The sequence below is a fragment of the Bubalus kerabau genome, chromosome 12 (assembly GCF_029407905.1).
Source record: "Bubalus kerabau isolate K-KA32 ecotype Philippines breed swamp buffalo chromosome 12, PCC_UOA_SB_1v2, whole genome shotgun sequence".
NCBI classification, from domain to species: Eukaryota; Metazoa; Chordata; class Mammalia; order Artiodactyla; family Bovidae; genus Bubalus; species Bubalus kerabau.
Window position 1 is genome coordinate 79,549,226 of NC_073635.1, and position 21,680 is coordinate 79,570,905.

General features: G+C 48.6%; 1 protein-coding gene across 3 annotated transcripts in view; it reads right to left on the reverse strand.

Moving 5' to 3' along the window:
• STK24 (serine/threonine kinase 24) overlaps nucleotides 1–21,680 on the reverse strand; it is a 141,721-nt gene that overhangs the window by 76,408 nt on the left and 43,633 nt on the right. Inside the window, exon 1 of one of the 3 annotated variants that reach the window (XM_055542888.1) lies at nucleotides 15,738–16,170. The exons of 1 other annotated variant lie outside the window; for it this stretch is intronic. In XM_055542888.1, the coding sequence (XP_055398863.1) occupies nucleotides 15,738–15,779 (42 nt within the window). In that variant the 5' untranslated portion in view covers nucleotides 15,780–16,170. Of the gene's footprint in view, nucleotides 1–12,871; nucleotides 13,066–15,737; nucleotides 16,171–21,680 lie in introns of those variants that run through there. One more of the 3 variants, XM_055542889.1, reaches the window with a different exon arrangement.

Genomic DNA, 21,680 nt, shown 5'->3' on the forward strand with positions numbered 1-21,680 from the left:
ACAAAACCAAAAAACCCCCTATGCTTTTAAATACTCTATTCTGTCTAGATTCCTTCTGTGTGTATGTGCGGGGGTTGCTCACTCGTGCTGACTTTTTTCGACCCCAGGGACTGTTGTGGTTCGCCAGGCTCCTCTCTCTATGGGATTTCAACCAGGCAAGAATACAGGAGTGGGTTGCCACCCACCTGCTCCAGGGATCGAATTCGGGTCTCCTGCAGGAGCCACCAGGGAAGCCCGGATTCCTTGTGCCTTCTTCTAAAAAAGAGCTCAGGCATCATTTCCTTCATTGATCTTCAAACTGCCACCTCTCAGTATAATTACTCCTCCTCGGTGCTACTTCTGGGCCTTATACTTCCTTCTACAACTGCATGTGTACCAGTGAAAGTGTCCACTCGCATGCCTCTGCTCTAAGACTGTAAGCTCCCTGAAGTCAGGGTTATCATTCCTCTTCTTCATCAATGCCAGCACAGACTATTCTGCAGCCCTAGACATCATGCCTGGTCCATGCCATCAGTCCTTCCCTGCCTCACATTCTACCTATTAGGCATCTGCTTAGATCAACATACCTTCTTCCTCTCACTGAGGAAGATTGCTACCGGTATGAACTTGTATAAATGCTTTCCCAACGACTAACTAACATCAATTTTAAAACAAAGAATAGGAACTTTAACTGAGAACTTCTCAATGAAATGTAGCAAAGAGGGACTCACTCCAGAGATGCAATATGAGGAAGGCATCAAAGGATGGAGAACAAGGGTCCTGGCGGTAGCCGGGAGGCCCAGTAGGACGAGAGACCAACCTGAACTCAGATGTTGCACAGAACCAGGCCTGCACCAAGAGTTGCAAAGAAAAATCTTCCTTCTTTTCCAGCTCTCTTACACCAACTAGCTTCCTGCCTGAAGAACCAGAAACTCTTAACTCATAGTTCAGTTAGGCTTTTCAAGCCTAGCCTCACAATTTAACCACTGTTTACAAATTCATTTCTGTTAAAAAAAAAAAAAAAAACAGGCTGCACTTCTAACCAACAAACTTACAAATGAAATCTGAAATGTACTTGGGGATTGCCCATATTTTAAACTTCAGACACATGAAATCAATCTGGTTTTTTTTGTATCAAACTGTAACAGAGGTGATCATGGAAATTACAAATAAAAACATTAATAAATCCCTTATTGTGTTTTATAAAGTACTATAAAGTAAAATGGCCACACTGACTACATTACTACATAGAATTTCAGCTTCAAATAGCAAAGATCTTTTATAAAGTCTGACAACACGTCCTCTATTTCTTTCATTGTTCTCTTCCCCAACAGTTTCCCTTTCTGTGACCACTTTTGTAAGTGTGAAACAAATAACTAAAGACAATCAGTCACACAATAAGGAAAAATGTTTTAAATCTGAATAAAGAAAAAAGCAAATCGGTTCTAGCAAAATTCAGTCATGCTGTATTTTCATATCATTGCTGTGTATGTTTCCCTACGTTTTTCTACTCATCAAACATGATAGAAATCCAGTAACGCAGGTCAGTGCCCCTTAACCGAATCCTCAAAGTCTCTGGGACCGAAGAGTTTTTCGTAACTCCCCTGGAGGTGGGGAGACTAAACTGATCAGAACCCACATGTCGGGAAAACCTTAAGTGGCTCGGGCAAGGCAGGCACCATCAGCACCAGCGGAACCTCACTCAGGCGCGCACCCTGGGCGGGCAGAAAACACGTGCACACGGTCTGCGCGACTTCACTGACTGCGGCCCCATCGCTCGAGACAAAACTAGGGAGAGACACATTCATCCTCATCTGGGGTGGGGGGCTGGGGGGGCGGGAGGACTGTTCATTCGCAGCAATGATTAAATTTTTAAGTCACATTATTTGCACCTATTATTACACCTGCTAATTTCTACATCTTCTACAACTTTTCATTCAAAGACTTTTTAAAAGAGACACGCAGGACATAAAAAGCTGTTTTAAAACTAGGACTTTTATCACATACACAAAATATCCATCTGAAGAACAACCAGGAAGAATGCGATTCAGCCAGGCAGAACTCCACATCCCGCATCCACAGAGGACAGGCAGTCAGGAAAGGAGATCAGCTGTGTTGTTCTGAGTTAATGCTCACTGTTACACATGCGTGTACACACACAATGCTGTTACACACACGTGTACACACACATACACACGCACAGTCTCTGCAGGTTCCTGTCCACACAACTGTTACAGGGCAAGGGGCCCAGAGTGAATATGTAATAACACAAGGAGAGCTATCTAACTCACTCGTGTTAAGTGAAGCAATTACCAACAAAAACTTGTTAAATAACAACAACCAGTGCTTTCCAATAACACTGTTGTGGGAGGGGGAGGATGACTAATTTTTCTTTCTCTAAAGGCAAAAGGAAAAAGCAGCAAGGTAATTCCATATCCACCAGCAGAGCCAAACGGGAACGAGTTTCTGGCTAGAACTCTGTGTCCTAAGGATGGGCAGGCCCCACGTTAAGGAGGTGAGTCAGAAACACCATTAAAATCATCACAAGGAAAACTGCAGGGAAACGGGCGTGATATTCACGATCCATTTCTAAATGGAAAACAATATACCAAGTGCACCTACGTGTGACCGCCATCGCTTAGAGAGACACGCATACAGAGACAACAACTGGAAGACAGCTATATTCAAGAAGTGGGTTTACAGATGCTCCTGCTTTAAAAGCAGGAGCTTTAATGGCCGATGGACTGAAGGTGTTCGTCCATTTCTGGACTTAACACGAGTAAGTTAGATGCTCTCCTCCTCAAACCCCCACTTCATGATGTGCAAAGTGGCCAGAAGTCCTCACGGCAACCCCCGCCACCGCCCCGCCCAGCACCTCCCCCTCCATCCCCACCCCTTCTGAACTGGATCATCGCTGCTCTGATGCAAAAAGATGAACCAAGAGAGAATTGTTTTCATGGAATTTCAAAAACCGAATCATTTAATGGCTTCAGCTAACATAAAGAAATAACTGATACAACAGGCTAGGTATAAAATATAAAATACCTCAGAATGTTGAGAATTTTGCCACATTAAAAAGGCTTGTGGGAGAAAGAGAAGCTGGGATGAGTTGAGAGAAGAGCATTGAAACATATGCATTCCCACGTGTAAAACAGATAACCAGTGTGGAGTTTGATGTATGACGCAGGGCACCTAAAGCCAGTCCTCTGTGACAACTTGGGAGGGATGGAGTGGGGAGGGAGGGGGTAGGGGTTTTCAGGATGGAGGGGGACACATGTTTAACTACAGTCAATTCATACTGACGTATGGCAAAAACCATCACAATACTGTAATTATCCTCCAATTAAAATAATTTTTTTAAAGGCTTAATAGTATTTTATCAATTTAATAACTTTTCACTCCCATTAATTTTCAGGATGTGGAGGGTTTTATCTTTTTCCTTTTGGAAATATAAAAGTAGTAAAAAATGAAAACCCATTTTATAGGCGTGCACACACATATCAGTATGTATTTATTTGGGGAGGAGAGCTGAGAAGGCGGCCTCTCACTAAACCGTTTGCTTCACATAAGCAGTAACTGATCCACAAGATCAGGAAATGTATAGATTCCTGGGAAAACTGCTTTTCCACTAAAAACTATTCTAAACTGCGTGATCACTTTAGAAGACGGCTCTGCTTCACGGTATGGAGAAACAGAATTTCATCCCACAATAGCCAGGGCCGAATCTTGGTGCTGGGGGCGCTGAAGGCCCCAGGCCCACTGGTGGGTGACCTGAGATCCCCACCACTCAGACCCAAGCACGTCCCACCCAAAGCACAGAAAAATACAGGCAGCCTGGGTCAGCAGGCCAGGAAATGCAAGCAGTTTCACTCCACGTAAGCACTTCATTTTTTCTTGAAGAAGACACTGGGAGGAAGGCATCCTGAAGGACACAAAAGGGGTTTTCTTGTTTTGGCTTTAAAGAAAAATAAAAAAGAAACCCTTCAGATCCTTTATTAACAAAGGAAAGGGAAGAGCCCCCAGAATTCACAACCGCCTTTCTGGACACAGTTCATCCCCTAAATCTGCTTCATATGCCATTCACCCTCATACTGGAAAATGCCCATACAATGAACTGCAAAAAAAAATTACAACACAGTTAAGAAAGAAAAAGTCCCCTACCCCTTCCCCACCACCAAAAACCACCCTCAAATAAGCAAGTCTAGCTAATCACAGGACACGCTAATAAAGGGCTGCTAATGGGGGGCTCAGACGGTAAGGAATCTTCCTGCCAAAGCAGGAGACTCAGGTTTCGATCCCTGGGTCAGAAAAATCCCCGGGAGAAGGAAATGGCAACCCACGCCAGTATTCTTGCCTGAGAAATCCCATGGACCCAGGAGCCTGGAGGGCTGTAGTCCAAGGGGTCGCAAAAGAGTGGGACATGACTGAGCAACTAAACACAGAAATCGATTGTTTTTTAATTAAAAAATCAAATCAACCAATTCTACACAAAAGCACAAAACCTCTGACCTCCAAAACATGGAAAAGACTACTGGTCTGGAATAGTATTCTCAGTTCAGAGACATGCAGATCTTTAGTTAAGTGTTAAGCAGAACCACTGTGAGAGAAGAGCGTCAACTTTGCCCAGGGGCGCCCACTCGTTTCCTAGCTGCCCCCCATCCTCCACCAGGCACAGCAGCAGGCCCCCCTCCTGGGCCGAGCACCAACTCGGAGGCGGACGACAGGGACCTTCACTGCAGGTCTCTCCTCACAATCCAATCAAGGGGGAGAAAAGGCGACAGAATATAAACACTAATGGCTTGCCAGGGGTTCCTGGGCACAGGACCCTGGGGTGACCCCAAGGGGTGGGCAGGGAGTGTCTCCTGCAGGGTGAGGGGGTCCTGGGTGCTAAGCTGGAGTTTATATCTGGTCAGGAAGCCACCAAAGGGTTTTAAGCAGAGGGCGACTTGATGGAAACAGTTAAGAGACGACCCTGACAACGCTGAGGAAGAGCTTCGGGCTCAGGACCTTTGTTCAGGCTCAGGGTTTCCCAAGAGAACCACGAAGGCTAGTCTGAGATGCATTTCTTAAAAAACAAGGTTCCAAAGTCAGACAGACATGGAGCACATGTCTTCCTCTGCCCCTTAGCCAGTGTGTAATACACACTAAAACGGTTAAGTTCAGTCAGTTCAGTCACTCAGCCGTGTCTGACTCTTTGTGACCCCATGGACTGCAGCACGCAAGGCCTCCCTGTCCATCGCCAACTCCTAGAGCTTACTCAAACTCATATCCATCGAGTCAGTGATGCCATCCAACCATCTCATCCTCTGTCGTCCCCTTCTCCTCCTGCCTTCCATCTTTCCCAACATCAGGGTCTTTTCCAGTGAGTCAGTTCTTCACATCAGGTGGCCAAAGTATTGGAGCTTCAGCATCAGTCCTTCCAATGAATATTCAGGACTGATCTCCTTTAGGGCGGACTGGTTGGATCTCCTTGCAGTCCAAGGGACTCTCAAGAGTCTTCTCCAACACCACAGTTCAAACACATCAATTATTCGGCGCTCAGCTGTCTTACGGTTCAACTCTCACATCCATACACGACTACTGGAAAAACCATAGCTTTGACTAGATGGACCTTTGTTGCTAAAGAGTCCAGCAATTCTTTCCACTGAAAAGCCTATTCAACTTTCAAAGTCAGACCCGTGCTTCCAAAGTCAGTTTCTGAAATATACGCCCCAACTCGCCAGCACTGACTACCCACTGAGCCGCTCTGCAAATGGGCACCAACACAGTATGCGTCCATGATGAGGATTTTTAACTATGGTGCAGTGGTTCTCAAACTGGCCCTGGCACACCTGGCATCTTGTTAGAAACACACAGTCCACCCCAGACTGTCTACATTTTACCAAGCCCTCCAGGCAATGGATGAGGGTAAACGCTGAAATCTGAAAAACCACTGTTACAGGCTGCTTTTTCCAGTTAACTACTTCAGCACGTTTCAAAACAACCAGGGCAACACCCTGAGAGGCAAGAAACAGACGGCAGAGGCTGCTCTCCCACCCCAAGGGTGGCCTAAGGGCTCAGCAGAGAGAACTGAGACAAAGAGAATGGAGACCAGTAACCTCCCCCAATACCCACCCTCCGAACTCCAGGAAGTCAATTAAAAATAGCCCTGGAACGTGAACAAAATCTTCTTCAAAAGTCAAAAAAAAATTATGGAAATAAAAGTGCCCTCAAATACCAGCAGTTACTGGCCCTGGACTGGGGTGGTCTCAGAGAAGATAGAGGAGCAACCAGGTCCTTAGGGAAACAGCAGCCACGTAGACGGCGGGGCAGGATCAGAAATGCTGGGTAGGAGGCACTCTGGTGGAGTGAGGGCTAAAAATCAGGGCTCTGCTCCCAGGCACGGAGCCTCAGTCCAGTTTCCTTTAGCCTCAGTTTTCACATCTGTAAAACTGGTCCAATAGCCCTTCTCGCAGCGGAAGCTCTGAGGATAGGCCAAGGGCATGAGCTGCCCCCGCCTGGGGCCCTTGGGAGGAGAGCAAGAGAACAAAGTTCCCTTCCTACAAGGACCCCACTGTCTCCTTGACAGGCATCAATGTGGCAACGCCCAAAGACCTTTTCCTTTCCCTGCTTATCTCTCCAGGTTCCCCAGTGAGGCAGAAGGAAAAAGCCACCCGCCTCCCGGTAGCAACTTCTGAGGAAAAAAGCAGTTCTTCGTACTCATCCCTCTTTTTCTTTTCAAATTACCTCTCAAGAAACATTTGGTGCCACGATAGGGCACTGCACACATGGGAGGTGGCGCACACAGGGCTTTCTACCGCAGGCTCTCGGTTCAGCAGGAGTTCAGGTGCCAGTTTGACAACTGTGAGTCAACCGCACTGAACTGGATTTTTACAGCGATGCTGAGAAAACTGCTGAAAACAGCTGCTGGCCAACGCCCGGCCCCCGAGTTCTAGATTCCTTTCCATTTCCACTCGTTTATCACCGTGTGCTTCTATCCCCAAAAGGTACTTTGTTTTCAGTAAGAGGTGCAGCCTTGGAGCCAAGTGCCCACTAATGCGAGCGTCTGAGGAGCAGCACGGAGCCAGGAACGGGGTCACAGGGACACACGCCCAGGGGCAACCGGGTCGCATGGCACCTGACCCACCCTGGCGGTGCCACCCCCGTCCTCCCAGGAAGCCCTCACTCACTCCCGGACCACAGCTGCACGCTCCAAACAGCAGTCAACTTAAGCAAAAGTTTCTCTGACAAGACACTGCAGGCTGCCCTGAAAACGGTTCTGGGTCCATGGGACCCTGAGACCAGAAAATGAGAGACAGAAGGGAAAAGGGGTATTCAAGTCGGGAGAGGTGGGGGTCACAGACAGAAAAACAAGGGTGTGTGTACACCGCCTCTTTCTGACGGAGAGAAACCAGAAGGCAAGATCCCAGGAGGAAGAGGACAGCGGCTCAGAAGGCCCTCCATGCACCACGGACTGGGCAGTCCTGACCTTGGAATTCACCTTCTACTTCATTCATCTGTTTAATATTAATATAAACAGTGGAGACACTGTCACGATTCTGGAGGAAATAATTTCCAACCCGTAACTAAATACACTGCCAAAATATCAACAAAGGAGAAAGGCAAAAAGAAGAAATTTGCAGATATCCAAGACCTTAAAAACAAAAAAAACCCACTATCTCGCATGCACCCTATTCACAAGAAGGCCACCACAAGGTACGTTCCAACAACTCGGTGGTGGAAGCCATGATGGCAGGAGACACAGAACACGAGCCAACCCAAGACAGCAATTCGAGGAATCCGGGCGATGAAGGAAAGGACGACCCAGGATGCCGGCGGTCCGGGCCAAGAGGCTCATGGGAAGGAGTCTCCAAAGAAGTGAAACGTGACAGACAGCCTGTGTGCTCCACCTGGACTCCCCCAGGGAAGGTTTCAACCACTGGTCTGGGGCTGGGGTTGAGTGAGTTACAAGTGCTGCTAAGGACTAAACGTTTATGAGTACCCCCTACCCCATCATATGGTTCAGTATTCTTGCCTGGAGAATCCCATGGATGAGGAGCCTGGCGGGCTACAGTCCATGGAGTCGCAAAGGGTTGCACACGACTGAGCAACTAACACACATACCCCATCATATGGTGAAACCCAACCCTCCACCAGTGTGATGGACATGACTAGGTCACAAAAGTGGAGCCCTCCAGATTGGCAACAGTGCCCTTGGAAGGAGAGCCCCAGAGTACCCCCCAGCCCCTGGGCACTCAGAAGACACCTAATCTGCCAGAGCCTTGACCTTGGGCTTTCCAGCCTCCAAAACTGTGACAAGTGTTTGTTTAAGCCACTAAGGGTTTTTAATGCTATTCTGTAACAGCAACTCAGACTAAAACAATTACATTTCCAAAAAAAGAACTTCCAAACAAGACTTGAAAAAGTAATCCTGGTTTAATAATGACCGGCTGGGCTTCGCGATTCTGGAGTCCCATTAATGTACACACAAGCATCGGACCCAAGTTATCCTGTAACTGCACTGGGCTGGGGGAGGGGAGGGACAAGCCAGGGAAGGAGGCAAGGACTCAAGAACTAAATCCTCAACATCGTCGGGGTCCAAAGTCTACAGACGGGGGAAAACCCTATTTGCAAATGCTCTTTGTGAACAAAGAAGTAACAGCAACTTCCAGCCAAGAGCAAAGGGGCTGCCTTCAGGGAGAAAATGGAAGCAAAGGGCAAGGAACTGCCTCTGTTCCAACAAACCCTTTATCACATACATAACTTTTTAAATAAAAACTAAAAAAAAAAAAAAAAACCCTAAATAATTAACATAAGACAAAGTGTCTGGACCTATGGGGTCCTTTCAAATCTGAGGGCCAGAAAAGTCTTTTGAAAAACAGGAAGGGACTAAGCGGGAAGATAAACACAGGCTGACTCTCTGGTAAGCATTAATATAAAACTCACAAAGTTCCCACAGTGTATTCAGATACCAACAGGGCGCTGAACACACAGCCTCTTCTACTGACTGAGGTCCTCCTGAAAATACGAAGGTCTGTAAATGGAATGCTGTCCCCAGTGGGGTGTACACAAAATACCTTTAACCCACAACTGGGATGTTTTATAATTTGTCTCAAGCCAGGCACATCTTATTTCTCTCCTCTCAACCTTGGTACTAGTCTAATGGCAGAAAGCAAAGGGGAACTAAAGAGCCTTTTGATGAGGGTGAGTGAGGAGAGTGAAAATGTTTGCTTAAAACTCAACGTTCAAAAAACTAAGATCATGGCATCCGGTCCCATCACTTCATGACAAATAGGGAAAAAGTGGGAGCAGTGACAGATTTTGGGCTCCAATATCACTGTGGACAACAGTCATAAAATTAAAAGACACTTGCTCCTTGGAAGAAAAGCTGTGACAAATCTAGACAGCATATTAAAAAGCAGAGACATCACTTTGCCAACAAAGATCCACGTAGTCAAAGCTATGGTTTTTCCAGTTGTCATGTACAGATATGAGAGCTGGACCATGAAGACTGATTGCCGAAGAACTGATGCTCTCAAACTGAGGTGCTGGAGAAGACTCTTTAGAGTCCCCTGGACTGCAAGATTAAACCAGTTGATCCTAAAGGAAATCAACCCTGAATACTCACTGGAAGGACTAATGCTGAAGCTCCTATACTTTGGCCACCTGATGCAAAGAGCCGACTCACTGGAACAGACCCTGATGCTGGGAAAGACTGAAGGCAGGAGAAGTGGGCGACAGAGAATGAGATGGTTGGATGGCATCACCGACTCAACAGACATGAGTTCAAGCAAACTACACAAGATGGTGAAGGACAGGGAAGCTTGGCATGCGGCAGTCCGTGGGATCGAAAAGAGTCGGACCCGACTGAGCGACTAAACAAACAAAACCTTGGAAACCAGGGAGCCCTTTAGGTTTAAGAAACTCCATATCATCCAGGAGCCAGGTGCTGTAACAGCCCTGTTTTTGTCCTCCTCAAAGTATTTGGCACTGAGAGTTTGAAAGGCATTACACTGCAAAAACGTAAGTTCTGGGAGGGGAAGGGCTGGCCGGATGACAGGGCCTGACTCTGAGCAGCAATGGAGGGATAACAGAGTAAACTTTTTATTTCCTGCACTCCAGCCCGCCCCAAGATTCCATTACTGATAACAATGCTGAGCCCAGCCCAAGCACCAAAAAAGCCCCAGCTGGGCTGGTTGGGTGTGGTCCATTTCCTGCAGGTATGGAGTTGCCTAGGCGGCAACTCTGAACCACTGGGAGAAATTACCCAAAAAGAGAGCAAAGTGACCTGTTTCACAAGAAACCCTCAGACTCCTGGACAGACCTCAGTGTTGTCTGTAAAACACACAGCAATTGCCAACAGGTTCATTTCCTGAGAAACCTGAACCCAAGTCCTAGAAAAATACTGTTCAACTGAAAAGCTGTGTCAATCTGCGTCAAACAAGCTCCATTATGCACTCCAAAACGGTGACTCGAAGATGGCCACAAAAATTACAGAAAGGAACAAGAAAGGGCGATGGAGACTGCCATGGACACGTAACCACCCTCCTCCAGGACACAGTGCTATGTTATTGGCCCAGAAAAATCTAATCAGACCAATTTCTACTTGAAGGTCGACTGGTTCCATGCGAGATACTATCAACAACGTTCCCTGATACAATATTAGAACCAAAACGTCCTGGACTCCTCCAAGCTGTTTTCTTTTTTCTAATCTTCTGACAACCCTCTCCCTTAAGAGCTGACTTTACACAAAACAAATTCTTAACTTTCTTAAATTTTGCTGAAAAGAAGAAGAAACATGAAGTCTTGAATATTAAAAAAAAAAAAAACTTAAAAACACGCTACTAACAATAACAGCCAAGTGTCTTTATTTTCCTTGTAACATCGCGTTGGGAAAAGGTCAGAACAAATGCAAGGGGCATGAAAGAGTAATAAAGACTATAAAACAAAGGTTAAGAGTTCCCATCATGGACTTCCCCTGGTGGTACAGAGGATAAGAACCCGCCTGCCAATGCAGGGAACACAGGTTCGATCCCTGGTCCGGGAAGATCCCGCCTACCACGGAGCAACGAGGCCTGAAGCTCACCTCTGAAGAGCTGCCACCAACTCCTGAGCAGGCACCAGTGCGCCCAGCATTCTTCCACCTTCTCCCACCACAGGGAGGAAGCAGGCTTCTGACGGCACTCAGCCCCAGGCAGCCGGGAATGCAGGGCCTCACCCTGGGTGCCACCCGTCCAGCTCCAGTCCCACCTAGGCCCCTCAAGCTCACTTGCCCAACCCCGAGCCCTGCTCTGTGCGGCCCCCCACCCTTCCGAACCTTCCTCGGCAGAGCACCCTGATCGGCCCTCGCTAGGCTGCAGACTTCCTGAGGACAGGCCAGGAGGAGGCTTCACCTGCCAGGGCTACTGGAGAAACACGCCGCGTGTATGCGGGCTCCCCATCCAGCCCAATGCCAGATCGCACTCCACAGATTGGCCTTCCCTTCCAGTGCCTCAGGGCCCCCCACCTCACAAATACCCCAAGTCCACACACTCACACGGACCTCTGCCCAGGGTGCAGGGTGGCAAGAGGCTGAACGCGGGGAGGCCTCTTCCACAGAAACAGGAAAGAACTGTGGAGATGGGCCACCCAGAAGGAAGAGTCAGAGAGCGCTGAAGGCACAATCAAGTTCAGCCATCCTCCATTTGTCTCCAGATCGCCGGCGCACACGGGTGTCCCTGCAGCCATCCTCCATTCGTCTCCAGATCGCCAGCGCACACGGGTGTCCCCAGGGGGAGCGAGAGCGCTGGTGAAGTGTCCCAACTCACTGCCTATGGCCATTCAACGTTTCTCGCTCCCCACGCAAAAGGCATTCTCAGCAAAGGGTTCTCCAAGCAGCAAGAGAAATAGAAGGATGATGGTGACAAGTAGAGACTTTTCTTTTCCAGCTTTTCCTGTCAACGGTCTGTACTTTCAAATATGAGACTATCTTATATGTAGTTGCATGTTAAGTCGCTCCAATCAAGGCTCTTTGTGACCCTATGGACTGCAGAAAACCAGGGTCCTCTGTGGATGGGATTCTCCAGGCAAGAATACTGGAGTGGGTGGCCATGCCCTCCTCCAGGGGATCTCCCCGACCCAGGGATCGAACCTACGTCTCTTTACGGCTTCCTGCATTGACCGTGGGTTCTCTGCCACTAGCGCCACCTGGGATGTATGACAACACAGGCTAGAGCTGACTGGGCCCTAACACATGTGTTACACATCAACAGAGTATACTTCAGTGGAAGGACGAGATGATCGGATGGCATCACTGACTCAATGGAAGTGAGCTTGAGCAAATTCCAGGTTAGTGAAGGACACGGAAGCCTGGCGTGCTGCAATCCATGGGTCACAAAGAGTCGGACACGACTTAGCGACTGAACGACAATACTTTAGTCAGCTGTGAAATCAATTTAGTTTTGCAACGGCTCCTTTCTTCTCTTGAATAAAACTCATCGCACAGCAGCACACAAGCAGTGAGGATTTTGAAGTAAAATGTATTTCTTACATGGGTCACAATTCAAGAGGTTTAAAGTGACTCATAAAATTCCATGATAGAAATTTATAAACCAAGATCTAATTCTAACTTACAACTTCTGCAACTAAAAGCTGATCAGTGCTGCCGTCTCCAGCTGATGCTTGCTCCTCTTTTAATCTGAATTAAATTGAGAGAAGCAACAAATGTTCAATGAAGGACAGGGAGTTATTAAATCTACCACTCAACCTAATTTCTTTATGTCTATTTGTAGTTACTACATTCAGCTCGTGATTTCCATTCTTCCCTAATGCTAATGAAACTGGATGTGGGAGGTTAAAAAAAAAAAGGAAAACTGTCCCCCACCCCCAACTCTTATGAAACAGTTATTAAAAAGGATAACTCATTCAGACTTACAGCCATCAACCCCTCATGGAGTACCTGGCACAACAGCAGTTCAATAACAGTTGCTGATGGAACAAACAAAATATCAATCTCATATTTTAATTTCTTCTGCAAATCCAAGTTAGGATGAAACAAATGTTACTTTCTGCTAAAGTAATAAGACAGTAATTCAGCAAGGCCAGTAGGAGTATGAGTTCAAAAGTAGGAAAGACCTGGTCTCTAGTCACAAATTGCCACATAATGCACCTTCTCACCTTCGGTCAGTTCAATTAGTTTCTGCTGGTTTCCACCTCTAGAAAATAACATAAATTACACCTGTGCCTCAGGTGGTACCAGTAAGAATCAAGAGGCATAAAAATGATTTGCAAGACAATGAAGAAGGATGTTTTAACTGCAAGTATTCTTTTAATTCAGGTTTGTTTTTTTTTAAGGATCTTTGCCTAGGCTGCCTGAATCCACTCTGCTGTCTTTCTTGAAATTTTTAAGCCATCTCCACATAAATCCTGGTCAGGAGATGAAAGAGGAAAAAAGGGAGGGAGATGGGATTAACAGGGCAAGGGCACAGGTGGGTTAGTACTTTCCTCCCATTTTATCCTGGAGAGCCAGCCGAGGCAGGTGTGCCTTTAATTTAATCCTCAATAACAACTCTGAGGAAGGCCTCCCTGGGCACCAGCAGCTGCTGATTCAAAGCAGAAAATAAAATGTGTGTGTTGTTTTTCTTTTGGAGTGGAAGGGAGAAGGAAAGACTATTCCTTCCCAAATGGCACATCAGAAACAATCATCATACATTGTATGGAGGCACTTCAAACACAGGGATGACTCTGTCCAAAGCCACCTTGCGCCGCTAAAACTGCAACAGCTGAAAATCTAGTTGTTTCAACCAAATAAAAACTTACCAGCCTTTATACTGAGAAAGCAAAATAAAAACAGCTCCCTTGTAACCTTATGGAGGAAATATGTTTGGGGAGGCAAACTTTTTTGAAGAAATGTATCTTCCTTATCCAAGACTAAGAATTCTGGCCCACACTCCTGAAGCAAAAAATTAAAAGGTGAGGACAAAAAAAAAAGTGTTGAGACTAGATAACCACCTGGTGACCATCTGATACTGACTTGAGGGCATCAGCCAGAGAGGCTTTAAGTACCTTTTTAAATAGATTCGCTTTCCACAAAGGCTGACTACACCTCCGTGGTAGTACTGAGCAGGCCATGTGTACTAGATTACAACCTGATTAACAGCATAAGCGTGTATCTCAAGAAAGTACTGAGCAAATGTGGGTTTTGGTTTTTTGTTGGTTTTTTTTTTCCCCAAATCATTACAAGAAGTCCTTCTTGCTCTACTGGTCAGAAATACATTTTTACCCAGTTCACCCTGCTTTCCTGTATCTAAATTCAAACCAAACCAAAGCAGGAATTTTAGGAAATACCAAGAAACCACATCTGATTTCTACCTAGCGGTCAGCAGTAGCTTAGGTTTTTAAATGCGTGTTGTTCAAAAGCTCTTTACAGGAGGTTCAAGGACAGTTTTCTTTTTAAGCACAGTAAAGTTATTAATGTTAACTGTTACTCCACTTTGTGCTCCTATTTTTCTAGATATCAAAGCTGAACAAGGAAGTCGAGTTTTCTACTTCGGATTTAGAGAGAGAGAAGATCTCTCTCTAATGAGGGGGCAGATTCCTGGCTCCCATGTGGTCCAAATACTTCTCAGCCCTCAAGAGGGAGGGGAGGAAAAAACAAAAACAAAAACGAAACAGCACGTTGAACACTGAAATACGAATAATCCACTCGGATGCTTGTGCTTGTTTACTTAAAGTTCGTATGTTCCCTCGCCCGGCTAACCTGGGGGGAACAAAACTTTTGAGAGATATCGTAACCCTTTCGTGAGATTTTTAATCCCAAACATTTGCCACCATTTACCCGTTTACACACATTACAAACTAGCCGAGGAAGGTGGTTTTATTTTTCAAAGGGCTAAACATAATCCCCGAAGGCGAAAAACTTTCTTTGATACATCTAGGTAAATGTGTAATTCAATGTCTCTCCCCGCCCCCACGCCAGAAAAAAAAATAGTAATATTAAGTCCCTGGGAGGCCAACAGGCCACAGAGTAGCCACGGAGAGGGTTAGTGGAAAGGGACTCTCAGTGGCCGGATCCAATCGAGTCTCCAAGTCCTGCCCAGAGTCCCGGGACCCACGCTGTCCTAGTGCATGCTGTCCGATCGATTCCTCCCTTCCAGAACGGGCTTCCAGGCTTCGCACCTTCCCGGTCCGTCTGCACCGGGAGGAAGCGCGCGGACCAACGCGCTGAAAGCGGAGCTGGCGCTTACCCCTTCCTCTCCCCGCCCTGTCTCCTCCGCCCGCCGGGACGAGCCGGGGCGCGCCCGGGGGCCCCCCTCTCCGGGGTAGCGGGGGTGGGGAGGGACCAGGGCCTCCACCGCCGCCCACCCCTGGCCCGCACACGGGCTCCGAGAGCGAGCCGGGCCTCCAAGGGCATTTCTCCACATCACTTCTTCCCAGGGGATGGGCCGGCGCGGGGCCTGCTCCTCGGGAGGGGGACGCGAGGAGGGCGACGCGGCCAGCAGCGCACATTCCCCCCTTCCCGGACCACCGCGACTCCCGACCCGCGAGGGCCGCCTCCGGGCCGCGGCCCCCCAGGTCCCTGCACGGCCCCCACCCCACCCCCGAGACCGGGGCCGCGGGGCCGGGCAGGGCGCCCCGGAGGCGGCGAGCGCGGCGCGGGAGGCCGGCACGACCCCGGAAGGGGCAGCGTTCGGGGGAACTGGGGGTGGGGGGAGCGGCCGTGTTTACACCGCCAAGTTCCCCGCTTCCGCCCCGGCCCGCGCATCCCTCCCGCCCCTCGGCGGCCGGGTTCCTGCCTGTACCTGCATGCCGGGCAGGCCCGACTGCACCGGGGAGTGAGCCATGGCGGTCAGGACGGCCACTTCCTGGGACGGGACGGCCGGGCCGCGGCGATCCGCGCGGGCGACGAGGCCCGCGGGCCGCGCGCAGCCCTCCTCGGGCGGCCGGGGGCGGGGGATGGGGGGCCGGCCGGCCGGAGCCCGAGGCCACCCTAGCCCCCCGGTGGTCCTGGGCCGGGCGGCGGGCTCAGGGGCGGACGGTGGGCCTCGTCTCCATACACCGAGCCGGAGAGGGGCTGCGAGGAGCGCGGGGCCTCCCCGCGAGCGGCCGCCGCTGCTGCTGCTGCTACCGCCGCTGCTGCTGGGCTGGAACCGGGCGGCCTGGGCCCGCGAGCTGGCGCCTGGAGCTGGAGTGGGGCGCGCACCGCCGGCCGAGCCCGCGAGCGCCGAGCGCGCCCCGCCCCGGCCCGGCCCCCGCGCCCGCCCCCGCGGCCCGGCCGGGGACCCCGCCCCGCGCTTCCGGGAGGGGGAGGAGGCTCGCGGCCGCCCGGCGCCCTAGGCCGCAGCCGCCCTCGCCGCCGCCGGCCGGGCCGGGTGGAGGTCTGCGCGCCTCCCGCGGGCTGTACCCTCAGTTTCCCGCGGGCCGGGCCAGGTGGAGGGGGACGCGCGGGCGGGTGCAGGGCTGGGGGCCTCAGTTAGCGAGGGACAGGGGTCCTCCCCCGGTGGTGAGATGGGGGGGCGGGGCGCGGGGATCTTCAGAGTCAGGGATGGGCCATGCGCCCACCCCGCCCTGCAGGCCCGGGCCGGTAGGACGCCCCGGGGGATCTGGGCTTGCCCTCCAAGGAAGCCCACCCCTCTCGGCCTGGCGACGGGCCCCAGGCCACCTCCCCGAGGGCAGAGCCTGGGGGTCCGGCGGGGTCTCGGCCAGCGGCCGGTTCAAAACTACCGGGGCGGAGCTTCTTCGGTGTCCGGGTGAAGTTTCCAAACCAACCCGAGGAGGAAGCCCTCCGGGAGGGGAGAGGCCGAAAGCGGTTCGTTTCCCGTGCTTTGGCTGCTTGAAAGCACTTGGAATACTAGCAGCTGTGAACTTAGCCAAAAAAAATTGAGGGGGCTGAACCCCATCGTCTCTGGGCCCTGAACCAAGGCGTGGGGGCGGGGGACGTCCACCCACCAGAAGGGAGAAGCGGGCAGGGAGGGCCAAGGAGGAAGGGAAGACAATGGAAGGAAACGATGTCTAGACTTTCCCCTGGCTCTCTCCCGCTCTTTCGGCTGCCTCCACCTTCTAGTCACCTCTTCTCCGACTCCAGAGGAAAGAAACAAGAAGGAATGAGTCACTGCTGCCTCCAGAAAGTAGTAGTTTGTTTACAACGACCAACAGCGGCAGCCCCCTGAAGGGACCGGCTGCAGCCGGGGTTGCTAGGACCCCGACGTCTACATTCGTGCCGGTGAATGACGTTGCACCAAGGCTGGGCGAGGCTGGACCTCCAAAAATGAGCCCCAAAGAGTTCGCAGACCGTTGGAAGAAGTTAAAAGCCCTCCACCGAACTGAGGAGTGTTTCTTCTCAGAGGTGTCAACTGGATTCAGAGTTCCCTGCGGCGCTCTGAATCAGACAAGAAATGAGGTGCTTAAAAACCTACTCCCCGCTTTCCTTTGGGAAATTATGCATGTTTTTTATCCTCAGCATCTTCCAGGATACTTTCAGATACCTCACGATGGCCCCTAGTGTGCGACCTTCACTGAGCCCTGAAACCCTGCCACCCCCAAGTACTGTGATGAGAATAGAGCAAATACAAACTTAAAAAAAAAAAGCATGAACCTTGATGCTTAGGGGGCTCACCGGCTTGTGTAAATTGTGTTTACAAAAAAAAAAGCGTACATAAAGAGATAAACGGCAGAGCAGACAACTGTGAATATTAAAAATGCTCAGCATCTTTAACCCAGGCATTTTCCTAAGGAAACAAAGGAGAAGTGCGGAAGAATGGATATAAAAAGATGCAATGCGGTGATATTTATGATGGTGGTAAAATTGAGAACCGATTAAAAGTCTGAGACTTACTTAAATGATAATATATTTGTACAGTCATTTAAAGTGATGTACTTCAATATTTACTAACACGGGAAAATATCTTCAAGATATATTGTTAAGGAAATGCAGGGTAGAAAACAGTCTGATGTCAAGTTACTTCATATATATGAAGTTATATTTAAATATATAACCCTTCATATATATGTGTGTGTGTGTGTATAATTTTGTGTGTAAATGTATAAATAGAGAAAAACCTGGAGGTATATGCCCCAAGATTTAGCAGTGGCTAGCCTTAGCAGCAGCAGCCCTGGAATTAAAGATAAATTTTTTTTTTTTTAGTTTGTATTCAACCAATAGAGACCATTGTGCTAATAGGTCTTTCCTGAAACTCCAATACTTTGGCCACCTCATGCGAAGAGTTGACTCATTGGAAAAGACTCTGATACTGGGAGGGATTGGGGGCAGGAAGAGAAGGGGACAACAGGATGAGATGGCTGGATGGCATCACTGACTCGATGGACATGAGTTTGAGTGAACTCCGGGAGTTGGTGATGGACAGGGAGGCCTGGCGTGCTGCGATTCATGGGGTCGCAAAAAGTCGGACACGACTGAGCGACTGAACTGAACTAGGGTCAGCCACCAGGCCAATAACATGGCAGCTAAATGAGGAAGAAATAGGACAAGTGAACAGGAATATCCAGGCACTGATCTGAGGCAGTAGCATAGAAAATTCAAAGAACCCTTGGGCCCACTTTGCAGTGGGCTAGTTTCCAACAAATGACCCGGGGGCGGCAGGGGTGCATAGTAATCTAGGCATAAAAAGTATTCAGGGGACTTCCCTGGTGGTCTAGTGGCTAGGACTTCAAACTCCCAATGCAGGGGACTTGGGTTCAATCCCTGGTCAGGGAACTAGATCCCACATGCCGCAAGTGAGAGTTTGCATGCTGCAACTAAATGTCCTGCGTGCTGGGGCTTCCCTGGTGGCTCAGTAGTAAAGAATCCACCTGCCAGTGCAGGAGACATGGGTTCGATCCCTGATGTGGGAAGATCTTACATGCCACAGAGCAACTAAGCCCTAACACCACAACTATTGAACCTGTGCTCTATAGCCTGGGAGCTGCAACTACTGAAAGCCTGTGCTCCCCAGAGCCTGTGTTCCACAACAAGAGAAGCCACTGTGCACAGCACAACTAGAGTAGTCCCTGCTCACCGCAACTGCAGAAAGCCCATGCACAGCAACGGAGACCCAGCACAGTCAAAAATAATAATTATTTTTTAAAAAGATCCCACACGAAATAACTAAGACCTGGCACAACATGACCCAGAACAGCCAAAAATAAAAAAAAATTAATTAAATTATTATTTTTTAAAAGAGCCCACATGCCACAACTAAGACCTGGCACAACCAAATAAATAATTTTTTTTTAAGTATTCAGAATCCCAGAGACTAGTGAAGCTAAGCCCGTGTCAGTTACAACAGGATAGGATTTATCTAGACACAGTGACTTGCATTCATTAGCTGGTCTGTTTCCCTATTTCCTGCTTATCTCCTCATCCCAACTAAACTTCATTTCCTCCTTCGACCAAATATATACAACTGAGCAGTGTTCTCCTTCAAAGAGAAGAGAGAAACCAAAAAGGAGGTACTGGTTTCGCTCAGCCATAGGCAGACATTCTCCAGTATGGCCGACAGTAACCTCCTCCCTTTGTTTCAGCAGAGCAGAGATGATTGACAGGGCTGAGCCAATGATGAGATCCTGCCCAATTGTTCACTGCATTCATTTCAATACTAACCCATTCTTTGAGTGCCAACTTATGTCAGACATCTACTTCAGTGCTGGGCATACAAACAACCAGATCCTCACGTGCTTCATCCCACCCTTGGTGACAAGGCCTCGCAGCATCCTAACTTCAGAATCTTACAATACTGATTGATTAAAAGCAGAACCACACTAGACGTAATTTCCACTAAGAAGAAGATTATCCTCTCATCCCCTTCCTCTTGTCACATTACCTCCACTCTCAATTACAATGACAACAGATCATACAGTACTGTAATTTCAGAAGGAGAGATTTTGAGGGTCTCCATAGAGATTATGCATTTCCTGGTCTCCATGGAGATGCTAACCCATGAAATTATTTTCATCCCCTGACCCTCTTTGTCTTTTGTGTTGACTTAAAGACATGAGTCCAGCAATGAATTGTGCTCTCACATGTATTCGGGACCACAAAGGACATTTGCATACCCCTCCAAATATAGAACCCTTGTGCTTGACTTCCCCTCAGCCAGCTCACAGTCTCAGCAGAGCTCAGTGGAAAACAAGAATTCAACAATCAGTCCCTTCACTTCTCCTTCTGAGTTGAAAAGATAAACACCCCCAAATGCCACTTTATAAAGAACAGCTAGACAAGTAGCACATTAGCAATTTAAATTTACAGATTAAAGAAAAGGACTCACACGGTGAACTTTAAAAGAGAAATATGAGTAGCTTGGATAAGTAACAGAAGGCTTAACAAATTTCTATACGTGTTAAAGCAGGTGAAGACACAAAAGAGGAAGACAGATAATTAACATCAGCATACAGGAAGCATGTCTAGTCACGGTCGGATGACATGACAGCAAGAAAATATATCTTCCTAGGGCTTTTCTCAAGCCCTAGGAAAAGATCTAGCTATACTGAGGAATGGTGCACATGAAGTTTTATTCTGGGGGTGTGGGGCTCAGAGGGCAGGCTCCACAACAGCATAACACTAAGTCAGTCTGGGGTTGCATCCTGCCTGTATGTCCTAAGGATGCCATTACAGAGTACCACGGACTAGGTGACTCAAACTGCAGAAATGCCTCATTCCCTCACAGTTTTGGAGGCTAGAAGTCCAGCGTCCAGGTGTCAGCAGGGCTGGTTTCTTCTGAGCCGTCTCTGCTTGGCTGGTGGCTGGCCGTTTTCTCCCTGTGTCCACACCTGGCCTCTCCTGTGTGTCTGTATGTGTGTGTGTGTGTGTCCTGAGCTCCTCTTCTTGTAAGAATGCTCATTATATTTGATTAGGCTCCACCCTAATTACTTCATGTTAACTTAGTTACCTCTTTAAAGACTATCTCCAGGGACCTCCCTGATGGTCCAGAGGTTGAGAATCTACCTTCCAACGCAGGGGATGCAGGTTGAATCCCCGGTTGGGGAACTAAGATCCTGTGTACTGTGGGGCAACTAGAGAAAGCCCACATGCACGCTGCAACAAAGACCCAGCAGAGCCAAAAAAAGCCTATCTCCAAATGGAGTCACATTCTAAGCTATTTCAGATCAAGACTTCAACATATGAACCAGGTGAGGGGACCCGATTCAGCCCATAACACACCCTTCTCACTGTAAATGCACCTCTGGTCACCCCCTCTAAGCAGCTTTTCCAGGCTTAGCTCCATGAACACGCGTTTCCTTTTTCTTTTCCCAAGGCCTTTCTACACACGTCACATTTTACATTTCTGCTCAGAGGCATTGCTTCATATTTCCCTGGGCGTAGTCCCTAAACTTTATGCTGCACAGAAACCAGAACACCATCTCTAATCACTGGGCCACTCAGAGAAGTGGCAGGTGTTTGCTTGATAAAATATTTCTAATTAGGAGAATTCATCTGGAATACATAGCAATACGTACCAGAAAAAAAATTCAGAGTATTTTGCAGGGAGTACATTAAAAGTCGTAACCACTCATTTCAGCCAAAAGGTTGTGCTTTCGTAAGGTCTGTTTTTCTTTCTAGTTCTCCTTCACCCCTGAGTATCACCACAGTTGGGGATGCAATTCATCAGAAGGATTGGCGTCTGGGGCCCCAGGGTGCTTTCTGTTGTGTGATCCTGGCATGACAGTTCTAGGGGCTCACAAGAGGGAAACTTAGGCTGTTCAGACCGACTCGCTGAAACAGGCTCACTAGAAAAATTCTCTTGTGCAAT